We start from the raw sequence: 14,346 nt of genomic DNA, 5'->3' as shown, positions 1-14,346 counted from the left end.
TTAAAAGATAACTAATCAAATCAGAAAGAAAAGTTTTGAAACAAATTCAAGCAAAACCAGATTCAGAAGAACTGAGGCGGCGAAAAGATAAAAAAAATTGACAAATCTGTATGAAAAAGTAAAAATGGGTTGAAGGAGAAAAATAGTACTAACAAAACAGATAGAACTGTGTATAATAAAATTAATTAAAAATAGAATAAAATACAACGATTGTATGACTTTGTAAAATCGCTTTGTTAGAGGTACCTGTGTGAATTAAAAAGTCCAGTTTTACGAGCAGCGCTTGAAGGCAGCACGGAGGGAGCGAAAGAGGGAGAAAGGGGGAGAGAGCTGACTGACAGAGGGGGAAGGGGAGGTCCATTGAGCGATAGATAGATAAATAAATAGATAGATAAACAGATAGATGGATAAATAGACTGGACTGAGCGGAGGAGTGAAAGCTGGTGTTTGACAGCTGGAGACAGAGAAAAGAAGAGAGGAGAGAAAAGAGGAGAGAGAGGAGGAGGAGGAGAGAGGAGGAGGGTTGAGTGTCTGGTCTGGAGACAACAGAGGGAAACACAAGAGGAGCCTCCACAAGGTGAGGATGTTTCCTTCTGTGTGTGTGTGTGTGTGTGTGTGTGTGTGTGTGTGTGTGTGTGTGTGTGTGTGTGTGTGTGTGTTTACTCTCATCTGGACACATCTGCCTTGTGCAGGGATCCACGTGTTCCTCAGGCTTTTTGTTTCCACGTGTGTTGAACCCATGTGGATCACTGACATGTTAATGAAGGTTTGCATGTGACCAACAATAACACAACATGTTACTGTGACAGAGGAGGAGGATGCATGTTGCAGACTGTGTGGGTTTAAATCACCATTAAATGTGGTAAATAAAAGGGGGATGTGTGATTTGGAAGTGAAACCACATTCTGTTTTCTTCATTCTCGCACAATTCAAATCTAAATTAAATCTCATGGTCACACAGACGAACTTCTAACGTTTGGTCGACACGAGACTAAACAGAAAATCCTCAATTTGGGATCAGAACAACAACAATTGGTGGATCAACAGGAAACTTTGTTTGTCAATCACAAGTTAAACTAGAAGAAATATGCTTTTGCCTGAGTTTGTCTGTCTGTCTGTTAGTTCGCTGGATTACATGTAAACTACTGGACATATCACCAGGAAACTGTAGTGGAAGGAAGAACCAGACTTGTTCTGTTTTGTGCAGAACTCCACGTGTTTCCCAGGCATTTTGTTTCCGTGTGACTGTGCTGCATGTTAATGACATAGAGGAGGAGGATGCGTGTGGTTGTGCATCATCTTCTAGACTGTGTGGGCTCATTAAGTGATGAATAAAGGTTGTAAATAAAAAGGGGGACGCTGATCGTGAACACAGCTCGGTGTCTGGTGACCTCAGTGAGAGGTGGGTTGACAGGACAGGCCTGCAGCCATGGCTCGGTCACGCCTCGCTGCAGGACAGCACAGGCTCTGTGTTACGGCTTCATGGCTCCGAGGAGGAGCGGCAGAGTCAAACAGATTCAGTCAAGGTCAGAGTCACGCACCGTAGTTTAAGTAAACAAAGACTCGAGGGATAATGTGTGTTTTTAACCCAGTCAGAAGACACAGGGACACTAGAGACAGTTTTTAGTAACATGTTGCTTTAAAGATTGACTTCTGTGAGTGAAACAGATGCAGTGATTAGGAAGAGGACCTTGTTTGTGGGCAGGTGGTTTGTAGTTAGTTCTTAAAGCTGTTGGCATGATGCAAGATGCAAAATGACAGCAGAGACATGCAAAGAGACAGCAGGAAGATGCAAAGGGACAGAAGAGAGATGCAAAGAGACAGCAGAGACATGCAAAGAGACAGCAGAAAGATGCAAAGAGACAGAAGAAAGATGCAAAGAGACAGCAGAAAGATGCAAAGAGACAGCAGAAAGATGCAAAGGGACAGAAGAGAGATGCAAAGAGACAGAAGACAGATGCAAAAAGACAGCAGAGACATGCAAAGAGACAGCAGAAAGATGCAAAGAGACAGAAGAAAGATGCAAAGAGACCGAAGAGAGATGTAAAGAGACAGCAGAGGGATGCAAAAGGAGTTCGAAAAATGCAAAACAACTGCAGAGGGATGTAATAAGACCCCTAAAGGATGCAGAGAGGCAACATACTACCTCAAAAGAGATGCTGTATGACCTACAAGAAAGTAAAAACAACCACCTGAATGAAACATGACAACACAGAGACAATAACAGACGATAAAGAGATGGAAACAACATTAAAGAGACGTTAACAGACCGTGAAGAAACACAAAACTACATGAAGTGGAACAAAATGTCTTCAAGCAGAGAAGTAGCCGTAAAAAGGAACCATGAAGACTCTGTCTCATCGGTTGTTGTCTCTGTCTCCTTCAGTCCGGGTGTCTTGCTCTCATCGAGTGGGCGTGTTTTTGTTTATTTGTCTCATAATCCATCCACGCCATGTCCCCTCCTCCTCCCTGCGGCTCGGTGCATTTCCTCCGACTGTGGACTCAGTGGGAGTTCACATCAGTAAAAGTTTGGCTGTGGACCAGACACAATGGTTTTTTTATCAGCCAACACGTCCACGTCCTCCTCTGACCCCTATGAACATATTTGCCTGCTGAAAATCTTGTGGAGAGACGTTTGGTTTCTGCTGCGTTTGTTTGTCTGATCGTTCGTTTGTCTGATCGTTTGTTTGTCTGATCGTTTGTTGGATCAAACAAAAACTACTGGATAACAGATTAGCATGAAACGTAGATTAGGTAGAAGGATGTATATGGATTGAGGGGTGGAACCTTTTTTTTACTTTACCAGAGACAGATTGTTTTCAACATTTTCTCTGAGAATAATTCATGGATCTTGATGAAAAAACATTTTAAGTGGTTTGGTATTTATGAGTGTGTGTTTCCAAATGAAAACTGGATGTAGTGAATTTAAATGTGGTTTCATGAGGACACTGGTTCTGGTCGGAGGTTTGTCTGGACATTCTAGTTTTAATCTGACTGTTTGTTGAGCAAAAAACTTAAATCATCCTATTTGAAATGCAGACGTGCTGCAGTTTATAATACTCACAGTAAAGAGAAGAGAAAGTATTTGACTTTTGGATTGAGGGACATAAATCTTTTGTGGAGTTGCTCCAGGATTAGATTGTAATTCTGCGGCAAAATGTACAGCAGGCAATTTTTTTTTTTTTTTTTCATGCGGATATTGGAATGAAATCTGTCATATCCAAACATGTCAGATCAGCCATGTGGGTGGCAACACACACACACACACACACACACACACACACACACACACACACACACACACACACACACACACACACACACACACATACACACATACATACCCGCAGAGTGGTGGGCAGATGGCATCAGCAGCGTGAAGGCGACCTCACCCCTCTCAGTCCTCCCCTCGGGACCTGTCCAACAACAAATAGAGTCAGGCAAACAGGTGCGTGTGTGTGTGTGTGTGTGTGTGTGTGTGTGTGTGTGAGGTGCGTGCACAGCGACATAAGGTTCGTGCTTGACTGTAGCTCGTGTCACTGCCGGGTTTAGATGAATGATTTTGTCACGATCCTCAGGTGATGGGAGAATAAAGAGTCAGAGTGAGAGACGTTGTTGTATACATCGTTGTGTATTATAATTAATTTGGGGAAGAGTAACTGCAAATAAGTTAAGAAGATGTCTGGACTTCAAGATGTCTGAATATTCCCCCGACAGTTAGAAAGTTTAATTACATTTATTAATTGAATGGTTTAGAGAAAGAAATCACGTCAGAGAAGCCGGAACCTTCACATATTTCATTATTTTATAGATTACTTAACACAATGAATCAGTTATTCAAATTGTTCTTAATTGATTTTCAACAAACCATCTAATCATTTAATTGCTTTGGGCTTCATGGAGTTCTTCTTTCTAAAAATATCAGTCGTTTATAGAAGCGACACTGAAAAGACTTGAGCTACTTCTTTAGCTCAGCTCGACCGCTCTTCAGTCTCTCTTCTAATCCAGCCATCCTTTCTTATCTGCACCATTGTGTTCACTGAAATCCTCCGTGATGCACACAGCCGCGAGAAATGCCGTCTTAAATCAAGGGAGCCGCATAATACCACCATATGGCCGGTGGGAACCTCAAGTATTTAGACCAAAGAGTCGCTGAGAGAGAGGGAGGGAGGGAGAGGGAGAGGGAGAGAGGGAGGGGGGAAACCAACCAGAAGGATGTTTAATCTGCGCTCAGCCTCTTGTGATTAGAGAGAGTGAGTCGGATGGAGGGCAGAGGAGATGGAGGGAAAGGTCAGGAACTTGGGCCAAGTGTGGAGAGAAGACCGTTGATTTATGGCAGGGAAACACTCGCAGAGGATGTTTGACACCAGAAATGCTTGAACAGAGTTTTCTCCGGTCATGTGAGGCTGCAGAAAATTCCCTTTGATTATTCCCTCCCCAACATACATAGAGCCTCTATATTCATTCAGTCGTATACTAGAGATGTTCTAACACCCAGATTTTGCTTTTGATACTGAAGTCAAATTGTAAAGCTACAAAACCGGAAATGACTTCTTCTTTGCTGCTTTAAAAATGGGGGCAATACAGTGCAGATGCTGTTTAAGAGAGGCGGAGTGGAAGTGATTTCTGGGAAAAAGAATTTGCAGTTTTATCTGGATCGAACTTATCTACTTTAAAGACATGATATAGGAATGATTTGCGTTCTCGCTGATGCCTGACCCGGGATTGTTTACTTCTTTTTGAAGTAATTTCTTCTGTGAACTTGAAAGATTTGATCCAACGGCAGCAGTCCCACATCCTGGTCACGTTTCACACTGAGGTTCGTGGTCGTTCCACTGACAGAGAAACAAACGTGTGTTCAGTTGTCGCTGTATAAACCAGTTTGGCAGAGTGTGTGTCTGTTAATGTGCAGAATGGATTTTTTTTTTTTACGTCCTGATGGCGGAGCAGCATTAGACCGAATCAATCTGGGGGAATTATGATCAATGCCTGATTGAGGGTCGCTCACAGGGAGAGGTCAAAGGTCGTGTCACGCTCCGGCAGTGATCGCACAAAGACAAGATGTGTGATTACAAACCACTGGTGTTTTTCACCGGTTTGACATTTTTGGAACATTTGTTTTCAGGTTATGCTTCTTGTTTTTCTTGTTTTTTTTGCATTTAAGTGGGAGCTTTGAAACGGGACCTAATCATATTGCTGTCTTCAAATGCAGCGTCCCGGGGATGTAAAGATGGACGACATGTATTGTCCATTTAACGGGCAGCCTGAGCTCTTTTTGATTGACGAGCTCTCCTCTGTGGAGCTATGCAGTGAAGGTCTGGATACAGTAGTAAAAAAAACAAGGCCCCCCCTGACTGTGCTGTTTAACTAATGCTGGAGTGTTCTGGACCTTTGACTGGATTTAATCGTGGATTTCAAACAACCTTAATCCGGCTCTGCTGCGTGTACCTCGATAGAGTTAATGCTGTTTTACTGGTAAAATTGGATTTGATGAATAACTGCTCTCATGAATGCCCCTCAGCCTGCAGATGAGTGTGCACGATCAAACCCACACACACAGGACAACCTACAGTAGTCGGACAGTTATAATATCAGTGTTTCCTTTAACGACACACGGTAATGTAATGCTGGGATTTAATTGAAATGAAGTGAAGCCACATGCTTCGACGTGACACAACAACACCACTCTAATGAAATGCATCTTCAGCGAGACTCTTGAATTGTACACAAAAGGAAGGCTTTACTACCGCTATGACGTTGCCATGGCGACAGTCGATCTGAAGGATGCTATCGGAGGAAAACTGGTCAGTCTCCGTCTCCTCTCGTCTGATTGTTGCTCAGTATGAACTGAAATTAATGCCTCAAGACTCAGTAATGAGAGCAGCTATTAATTATTCTATCAGCGCAGTAATGGGTTGATTCATCACTGTCAGGTTGTGGCTGGCCGGATGCTCTCTTTGAAAATGTATTTACATTTTATATTAATCTGAAAGGAGGAATGATTAAAGGAGATGGGTTTTTTTTGTCACCTCTAGTTTGTCTTACAGGTTTCTTCTCTTTATTAGAATCACTAGAGATCAGATTTCTCCTCTTTCCACTCGTCAGTGTGGAAATTATTTGTATCATCTAAAAACACATTCCTGAGCGTAAAATCTAAATTCTGAAAACAATCAGCAGATCTAAGCCTTTTCCCTAATGTGGGTCTTTTCTCTCTACCCACAGTTGTGCTGGTGATTTTCCTCAGAGGCCAACGAGAGAAGAGGAGAGAGTTTGTTTTTCCTCCCCCCCCCGTTCTCCCCCCTCTGCACCCTCCTCTGAATGATTGAAGCCATGCCCATCGTGTCTGCAAGCACAGGTACCTCCAACCATATGCTCAAACTACTCGTTCATTCTCTCTGATCCTTTATACTCACTTATAAATCCTGCACATGCTATAATATCAAACATGCATCACTGGAGTTTAGATAGTATTTCAAGAATGACTCCCGGTGTATATGATTGATTATGATATATATGACTGCAGGGCTGCATGAGACCCTGGCCCTGCTCACCTCTCAGCTCCACCCAGATGCCAAACACAAAGAGGACCTCGTCTTCCTCAAAGACGTCTTCAGTGAGAAAAGCCTCGGTTACCTCATGACGGTAAAGCAGAAATACTGTATCTGAGGAAATGGGAATTTTGACATTTGTGGTATTTGTGATTTCTTGTTCAACTTTAGCAACAAAGAAAGGAGAGCGTGTGTGTGTGTGTGTTTGTTTGTGCACATCTGCCTGGACGTTGCTGATGTTTGTTGCTCCGTCACAGATCCATGAAAAACTGAAGCTGTATGAGAAACAGAACCCCACTCCAGTCCTGCACAGCGCCTCCTGTCTGGCAGAGGACGTAGGTGCAATCTGAACTAAATCTGGACATTGAATAATATTTCTAAAGTAAATTAAACTCATGAGTTGCGGTTGTTTTGTCATCAGCTGGCTGAGGAGCTTCAGAACGGAGCCCTGGAGGACGACGAGAGAGAGCTGCTTCTCCTGCTGAGCACTCCTCACCTCAAGGTACAGAGCTCGACAGTTTCTCTTTCAGCCATGACTCTCTTTCCCTCTGAGGCTCGATATCTTTAATGCCATCCCCTCTTACCCCCGTCACCCTGAGTTGCCCTGATTTTGCTCTAAGTTGATGATCTTGTCAAGTGATCATGTTCAAGTTGTTGTCTCTTTGGTTTATCGTTATTTTCTTCTCTCTTTCCTTTCAAGCATCGTCTTTCAGGTTGTTTTGTTTTTTTTAAATACCTATCTTTGCCTGTGATTGGGTTGTTCATGCAGGCCGTGCTGTCAGCCCACGACACGGTGGCCCAGAAGAACTTTGACCCGGTGCTGCCGCCGCTGCCGGAGGATCTGGATGACGACCTGGAGGAGGAGTCTGTGAAGATCGTTCGGCTGGTGAAGAACAAGGAGCCTCTGGTAACATGACAACATCAGAGTTCTTCCAAATCCTCCACATAGACATAGATATACAGTAACTGTGTCTGATTATTTTTTAAAGCATGATCCATTAGTCATACCACATCTGGATGGAGGTAATTAAAAACCTAATGGAAAAATGAAACATCTAAAATGACAGAAAACACTACAGTACTTTGACTTTAACAGGATATTGACTTTTCCAGCCACCTTTCACTGGTCTGTCCGAGGGTTGTGTCGACGCAGTGGACTGAAGATTAGATCTGTGTTTGGAAATCTGATATGTCGTCTTTTCTACCAGGGAGCGACGATCCGGAGAGACGACGCGACGGGAGCCGTGATCGTGGCCAGAATCATGAGGGGCGGAGCAGCCGACCGCAGCGGTGAGACGATCGACGCCGTCAAATATGACAACTCAAATGTCAGACACTCAAATGTCAGACGTGTTCGTCTTTTGTTGTCTCTGAATACAAATGTAAATAAGGGCCTGACTGCAAAGTGCCATAAGAAAATAATCACCCTCCTGCTGTATGTGTTAAACTCTTTACCACCACTGACACCCTGACAGAGAAGTGGGGGGGGATTACTTTGTGTGACTGCAGGAACTGTCAAAAGAGATCAACTCCTTGAGATTAGAGCCACGAGATTAAATATCTTGAGATTACAAACAAAGGTTTCTCCTCTGTGTTGCCATGGAGATGCTATCGATTTCATGCCAACTGAATATTTGTCCTTTTTTGTTCATATCTAAGCCTCATCTTTAAAAATAACTCCGAGCGGCACTAAACCCCGGGATTCTCCTTTTGTTTGGCGGGTGGGCGTCGTGTTTGTGTTTCCAGGTCTCGTGCACGTCGGGGATGAGCTTCGCGAGGTCAACGGAAACCTGATAACCCACAAGAGGCCGGAGGAAATAAGTCAGATTCTGGTAAAAGATGAAAATTAACTTTTCCATGTAGCGTCACTCTAGTTCGGAGACTCTGATTATTTCTGTGGATGACGGAGCTGCTCTGATGTTTTCCACCAGTCCCAGTCACAAGGCTCCATCACGCTCAAAATCATCCCAGCTGTTGCAGAGGAAGACAAACTGAAGGAAAGCAGGGTGAGGACTTTCTGACTCAATATATATACTATTTGATGTGCACTCTGACTTTTTGGTTCGGTCCATGTCCCATCTGCTAACATGGAGGAGGCTGGGTTTATGCCACCCACCAGGGGGCATTTAAGATGATTTGGATTCACTTTTTAAGGAGCTGTCATGTGGTTAAAAAGTTTAAAATGTCACACTGCCCCCTGCAGGTCTACCTTCGGGCTTTGTTTGACTACACTCCCTTCGAGGACAGGGCCACACCTTGTCAAGAGGCAGGACTTCCTTTTCAGAGAGGAGACATTCTTCAGGTGGTGAGCCACGAGGACGCCACCTGGTGGCAGGCCAAGAGAGTGGGCGACTGTAACCTGCGTGCCGCCCTCATCCCCTCCACACAGTTCCAGGAGAGGTAGCCTTCGTCAGATCATCTGTCCAATAAATAACTCCTCACCTTTTATTAGATCAGTAATGATTTTTTTCTTCTTCTTCTCAGGCGTCTCAGATACAGAATGAAAATGGGTTCCTTTCCTTCTCCTGTGTCCCTGAAGCCTCCCACATGTGAGCCTTACTTCACCCCTCCGATCACGATTAACCCTCCTAACCTTACATGTACGAGAAGCTTAGATCCACAGATACAGCTTGTAATGCAGGTCACATCTAATCTAAGTAAGGAGACACAGAGAGAGAGATTATGTAAAGAGAACAGAGGATCTGAGGTTAATCTCAGAAAAAAAACTAAATCCATCATTTCAAACCTTAATCCAATTTAAAAAACGTAAAATGAAACAAAGTGGTTCTGAAAAAACGACGGATGGTGGTGACGTCCAAGTTCTTTTCTTGTGTCTTTAACTTTCACAAAAAGCTTCAAGAAGAAGTGCTGCTGTCTAACGTTTGTATTTCATTCACTCGAGAGAAATAATCTGCATGTAATTCTGAAACAATATTATTATTGTGTCCGAATTCTGAGAAAAAAGTTTGACGAAAAATAATTCCGCTCTAGATTTTATCTAAAAATTCCAGGAGAAGCTCTCAAGTAGCTTTGAAGCAAATATTTCCCGTCTTTGTAGTTTGATCCAGTTTTATTTAGTTTTGCTGAGACAGTGGGAGACACTTTGAATTTGAGACTGTGCACTTTAATAATCATGAAGCACATTGGCTGTAATGTTCTGTGACACTGTGTGTTGTTCCTTGCATTGCTGCCCTCAGATGATCGAACTGAGAGAGGTACGTAAACGATACGTCTCTGGACATTTTCAGGACATTTTACGAGGTGGCTGGTAGGAAAGGTTCCCTGAAAATGTCTGGAGCTAAATGACTCTGAAACGTTCTCACGTACGGCCCCTCTGGAAAATATCAGGGAAACGTTCTGGAGCTCAGTGCATGTGAGAAAGCAGCTGGAGACAGAGGACACATCTTCCCCTGACAGTTAAAAACCTTATTATTGCATGATACAAAGAAAATCTGCATCTTGTCAATCTGAGTCTAACCCTGCTGTGTCCTGACATGAAAGTTTCCTCCTCGTGGATCTTAACCTGTCTTCTCTTCCTGCTTGCCGTCCCACAGAAGACTGTGACAGTGAGGGGGCTCTCAATGGAAAGGACATAGGTGAGGAGGCACCACCAGTGAGTTTATTCTGATCACTGCCACATCGCATCTGTGTGCTCACCCATCCCTTCTTTCAGAAGCTGCAAACCATTCCTGAGGTGTTGTCGTTTGCTTTGTTAACAACGTCCAACATGACACAAGAGAATGTTCACCGCAGCTGATCTGATCCACTGTTGTCCTCACAGCCCAGTTCCAATCTGAGCAGTTTGTTCATCATCAGGCTTAAAGTGACTGGAAACCACTGCCACAGCCATTTTAACCTCTACGTCATCTTTGCATCATTTATTTTCAATCGTGCAGATTGAATCTGATGAACAGCTTCACTTCAGATCCACTCGTCTTTCAGATTCATATTGTTCAGTTCAGTTTGTTTATATTTTTAAATGGCTGCGTTCAGTGGCAGGTCCAGGATCAGGGGCCGTAAAGGGGCCACAGAGGTTCCAGTTATATGACCAGCGTCCGTGCACAATCCCTAATTCAATAAAGTGCACATTAGAGTTATTCCTTGTTCAGTGTTAGCGCTTAAGCTTCGAGCGAAGCCAGACAGAGCTTGAATTACTGTGGTTCTAATTAATTAATTTGACGACACACAAGCTCCAAAAAGTCACAACAAGAAACGCACTGCAGATTTTTAAAACAACAACGGAGCCGTTTCCAGGGAACCCACACTTTGTGAGGTTCCATCACCACTGACGAGAAGCAGACTTCACAAAGTTGTTTCCTTGATTTGCAGTGTTGAGCTCTCTCGTGCTATTGTCACAAGGAACCTCAACACGACGCTAAATCCACCGAGCTGCTCACAGTGTCACGGCATCTCATCTACCTCATCGCGCTCTTCTTCACGCTGCGTGCTCAAGGTGCTTCGCTTGTGTGTGGTGAAGAGTCAGATGCAGCATGCATGGCTTCACGTCGTCTTTACAGAGGCTGGTTGAATAAATGGTCTAATGATAAAAGCTGTAGTTTCTCCCAAGAGTAAGGGAGCCCCTGCCTTCTGTGGCCATGCTTTCTCATGGGATTTTTACTCAGGTACTCTTACTGATTTCTTCTGGTGGTGTTCAGTGGCTGTGTGGTGATATATGTATGGCTCAGGATTTTAATTTTAATCAGGGAGAGTGACACGTTTAAAGATTTATTTTTCTGAATGTCAAGCGTTGTCAGTGTCTGTGTGACCTCTCAGACGAGAGTGTCCAGATGTTTGTCCCTCTTACCTCTGTGCGTGTTTGACCGCAGCCAGTCTGCGCAGAAGCCTCCGCCTCAGGAAAGACCGTCATGGATCAGCCAGTGAAGCTCACACTCCAGACGCCAATCACGTCGACTTCCTGATTTATGAAGAAGTGACTCAATACCTGCCCCGCCCTGGTGACAGGCCGCGCCTTATAGTTCTGATAGGTGGGTCTGCTGTGGGTTACACTGAGGGAACATTGTTAATAAAGGAGAAATATTGTGTTTTTTAAGAAGTTGAAAAGCCCAAAGAAAAATAAAGAAACAAAGAAAACATAGAAAACACAGCTCCTGAAGCTCGTGAATGGCCGGAGTCAGAAATCATCATCATGATGTCAACTTCACAATGCTGATTCTGCCATTCTTAGCAAAATATTGGAGGTAGATGATTTAAAAAGGTGTTTAGAATATGCTTGATGTTACAGTCCCTGCTTATTCTGTTTGGAGTAGCTGCCTGTAACATCTTCAATTGATGATGAACAGAAAGAAAATGTAATTCGTCCAATCTGTAAACTGAAGCAGGACACTGCAAAACGCTTTGAGGTAGAACGTGTTCCAGGTAAAGTGACAGCAGAGGCGATGGAAACCTTTTCAACACAAATTAAATATCTCTCTACACATGACAGTTATACATATATTGTCAATGTGCTAGTTGGTATATTCCTGGCATGTGACCATACTATGCAACTCTCTCCTGTTATTCATCTGGTCACAGGTTCCCTGGGAGCTCGTCTCTCCGAACTCAAACAGAAGGTGATAGCTGAGAACCCTCGGCGCTACGGTTTGGCTGTGCCTCGTGAGTTTCCTCAGATTTCAGTTTCATATTTCCCCTTTGCCTGTATTCTTCCTGTGGCAACATCTGCACCAGACGCTGATCAAATGCGTGGAAATCATTACGATTCACATTAATCGTTCTCTCAAACACACACGTTAAGTAATCCTCTCGCCCCCCCCGCCCCACGCTGTCCTCCTGCTGGCTGTGTTCGAACATGAGACACCACTCGAGCCAGGAAGGGTCACGAGAGAGAAGGAGTGGAGTACCACTTCATTTCTAAAGCTGCGTTCGAGGCCGACATCCAGAACGGCAAGTAAGTATCAGACACTGAATAAAAAATAAAACAAGTTGTTTGTTTTGTAGATTCTACAATTAAGTTGCTCAAGTAGAAAGTGATTTACTGAAGCCCTCCAGAATGTACAGTTACTTGTTGTTGCCAGATTGCTCTTTATTTTCTTTCTTTTGATCCGGGTTTCTGCAGGTTCATTGAATACGGGGAGTATAAAGATAATTGGTACGGCACCAGTTTGGAGTCCATCCATAGAGTTTTGGATCAAAACAAAGTCTGTCTGGTGGACGTGCAACCAGAGGTTAGTCTCAACTTTCTACACTTTAACAGCTGCAGTTTGTAAGACTTGTCTGGTACTGGAGAGTGTGTAAATATACAGAGTGTGGAGTGCTGAGAGATGTTTTAATGTGTTACTAAGAATTCATCCAACAATGCAACACTTTTAGTTAACTGTGAACTAAAGTTTGCATTCAACACCGTCATTGTTAAATTTTATTGGCTTTTCTATTCCACCTCTGGAATCATAGACTGTAAATAAAGATGGACGGACATGAAAGCTCCTCAAAAGTGAAGCCAAAGCATTAACCCAGCTTCCTGCATGTGAGCCGACGGGACATGGACCAAACTAAAAAGTCAAGTAAATGCCAGCGATATAAAATGATTGACAAGCTGAGACTGACTTGCGATTGGTCGAGTGAGTTTATCAGCGGGGCCTTGATACCACAGCTGCAGCCTATCATGGCTCCAGAGCTGACTCCGGCTCCAAATGCAAATCTATGATGACATATTATGGCTTCATTTCTAGATATTGGGAGGAAGTGGGGACGTGTTGTTCATCTTTGTTTAGTCTGGATAGAATGTACAGCCAATGTTTAAAGTTGTAATGTTAAATATGGTTATAAAGCTGAAAGGAGACTTCATGTGCAACAAAAGCAGACTGGTTTCTCATAATCTAAACTCGATGCGTGTTTGTTTCCCCCCCTCACGTCCAGGCACTGAAGACTCTTCGTGCTGCTGACTTCAAACCGTACGTCATCTTTGTGCGACCTCGCGTCTACGACAGTCAAAGGAAACCGCTCGGCTCCTGTTCCTCCCTTAGCTTAGGCGTCAAAGTGAGTAACATAAAAAACACTGCTCACAGAAAACGTATATACCTTGACTGCAGCCTTACGTGAAGAATATGCTCTGCAGTCGTTTTAAAGCTGCTCTGAATCCATGTCTCTCCTCTTGCTGAGTAGGAGGATGAAATACAGGAAATAAAGATGTCGGCGGAGCAGATGGAAGAGAGCTACGGCCATTGGATGGACTATGTTTTGGTGAAAGAGGACCCAGTCAGTGCCTTAGCAGAGCTCCAGGTCGTGCTGGAGAGGGTGCAGATGGAGCCTCAGTGGGTGCCTGTGTCCTGGGTGAGGAGCTAGTCTGCTCAGCTGCTGCCGACTGCTTTATATTCAAGCCATGGAACACTGCGATGACGGAAAACTGCCTGAGGAGGCTCCGAGTGCTGGAGCGATCCAGTGTTTGCTGCCATATAACCATTCCACAGATACAGGTTCATGAGCTGAGTCATAACCGAACATCAGCGATCACTGAAAGCTGTTTTTGTTAGTCCGTACAAACATCTTGTGGTTCCGATTAGATTGATCACTGCAGGTAGTGACACAGGTACAGTGCTGGTGTGTATATACTGTATATCAATGTTGTACAGTGGCAGTAGAGCAGCTCTGACAGACATGAAGTACATGCATGCAGGACAGAGTTCCTAAAGCAAGAATCTGCTGTTGTGTGTTCAAAACAAAAACGTCTATATTTCAGCAGCTATAATGTGAAGTGCCATATTGAACACGTTGAACTGTCCTGTTTCCTCATGTGACTCGATTAAACAAGAGAAGTGTGTTGAACTTTTTTTTCTGTTGGCAG

General features: G+C 43.8%; 1 protein-coding gene across 3 annotated transcripts; it reads left to right on the top strand.

Moving 5' to 3' along the window:
* The first annotated feature begins 294 nt into the window (after positions 1-294).
* LOC109627037 (MAGUK p55 subfamily member 3-like) lies at positions 295-14,327 on the top strand. 3 transcript variants are annotated; one of them, XM_020083382.2, is made up of 20 exons: positions 295-577; positions 6,223-6,355; positions 6,524-6,642; positions 6,806-6,883; positions 6,970-7,050; positions 7,318-7,455; positions 7,757-7,838; positions 8,295-8,380; positions 8,480-8,554; positions 8,752-8,948; positions 9,033-9,097; positions 9,746-9,763; positions 10,103-10,144; positions 11,105-11,170; positions 11,375-11,533; positions 12,081-12,161; positions 12,360-12,453; positions 12,622-12,730; positions 13,422-13,541; positions 13,668-14,327. In XM_020083382.2, exons 2-20 carry the CDS (start codon positions 6,319-6,321, stop codon positions 13,845-13,847), a joined length of 1,827 nt encoding a protein of 608 aa, XP_019938941.2. In that variant the 5' UTR covers positions 295-577; positions 6,223-6,318; the 3' UTR covers positions 13,848-14,327. The 3 variants fall into 3 exon arrangements, with proteins under 3 accessions (XP_019938941.2, XP_019938942.2, XP_069374228.1); XM_069518127.1 differs by lacking the exon at positions 295-577 and adding an exon at positions 3,181-3,448; XM_020083383.2 differs by lacking the exon at positions 11,105-11,170 and having other exon boundaries at positions 296-577.
* Positions 14,328-14,346: the final 19 nt, after the last annotated feature.

Source organism: Paralichthys olivaceus, chromosome 21 (assembly GCF_024713975.1).
Source record: "Paralichthys olivaceus isolate ysfri-2021 chromosome 21, ASM2471397v2, whole genome shotgun sequence".
Lineage (NCBI taxonomy): Eukaryota > Metazoa > Chordata > Actinopteri > Pleuronectiformes > Paralichthyidae > Paralichthys > Paralichthys olivaceus.
Note: the sequence above shows the minus strand (reverse complement) of the source record. Positions and strands in the feature narration are given on the sequence as shown.

Excerpts from the sequence above, each read along its gene's own strand:
- LOC109627037 (XM_020083382.2), top strand. The coding sequence starts at position 6,319 with ATGATTGAAGCCATGCCCATCGTGTCTGCAAGCACAG. Across the intron at positions 6,884-6,969 it reads CCTCCTGTCTGGCAGAGGAC|CTGGCTGAGGAGCTTCAGAA; the intron begins GTAGGTGCAATC and ends TTTTGTCATCAG. Across the intron at positions 11,534-12,080 it reads GCGCCTTATAGTTCTGATAG|GTTCCCTGGGAGCTCGTCTC; the intron begins GTGGGTCTGCTG and ends ATCTGGTCACAG.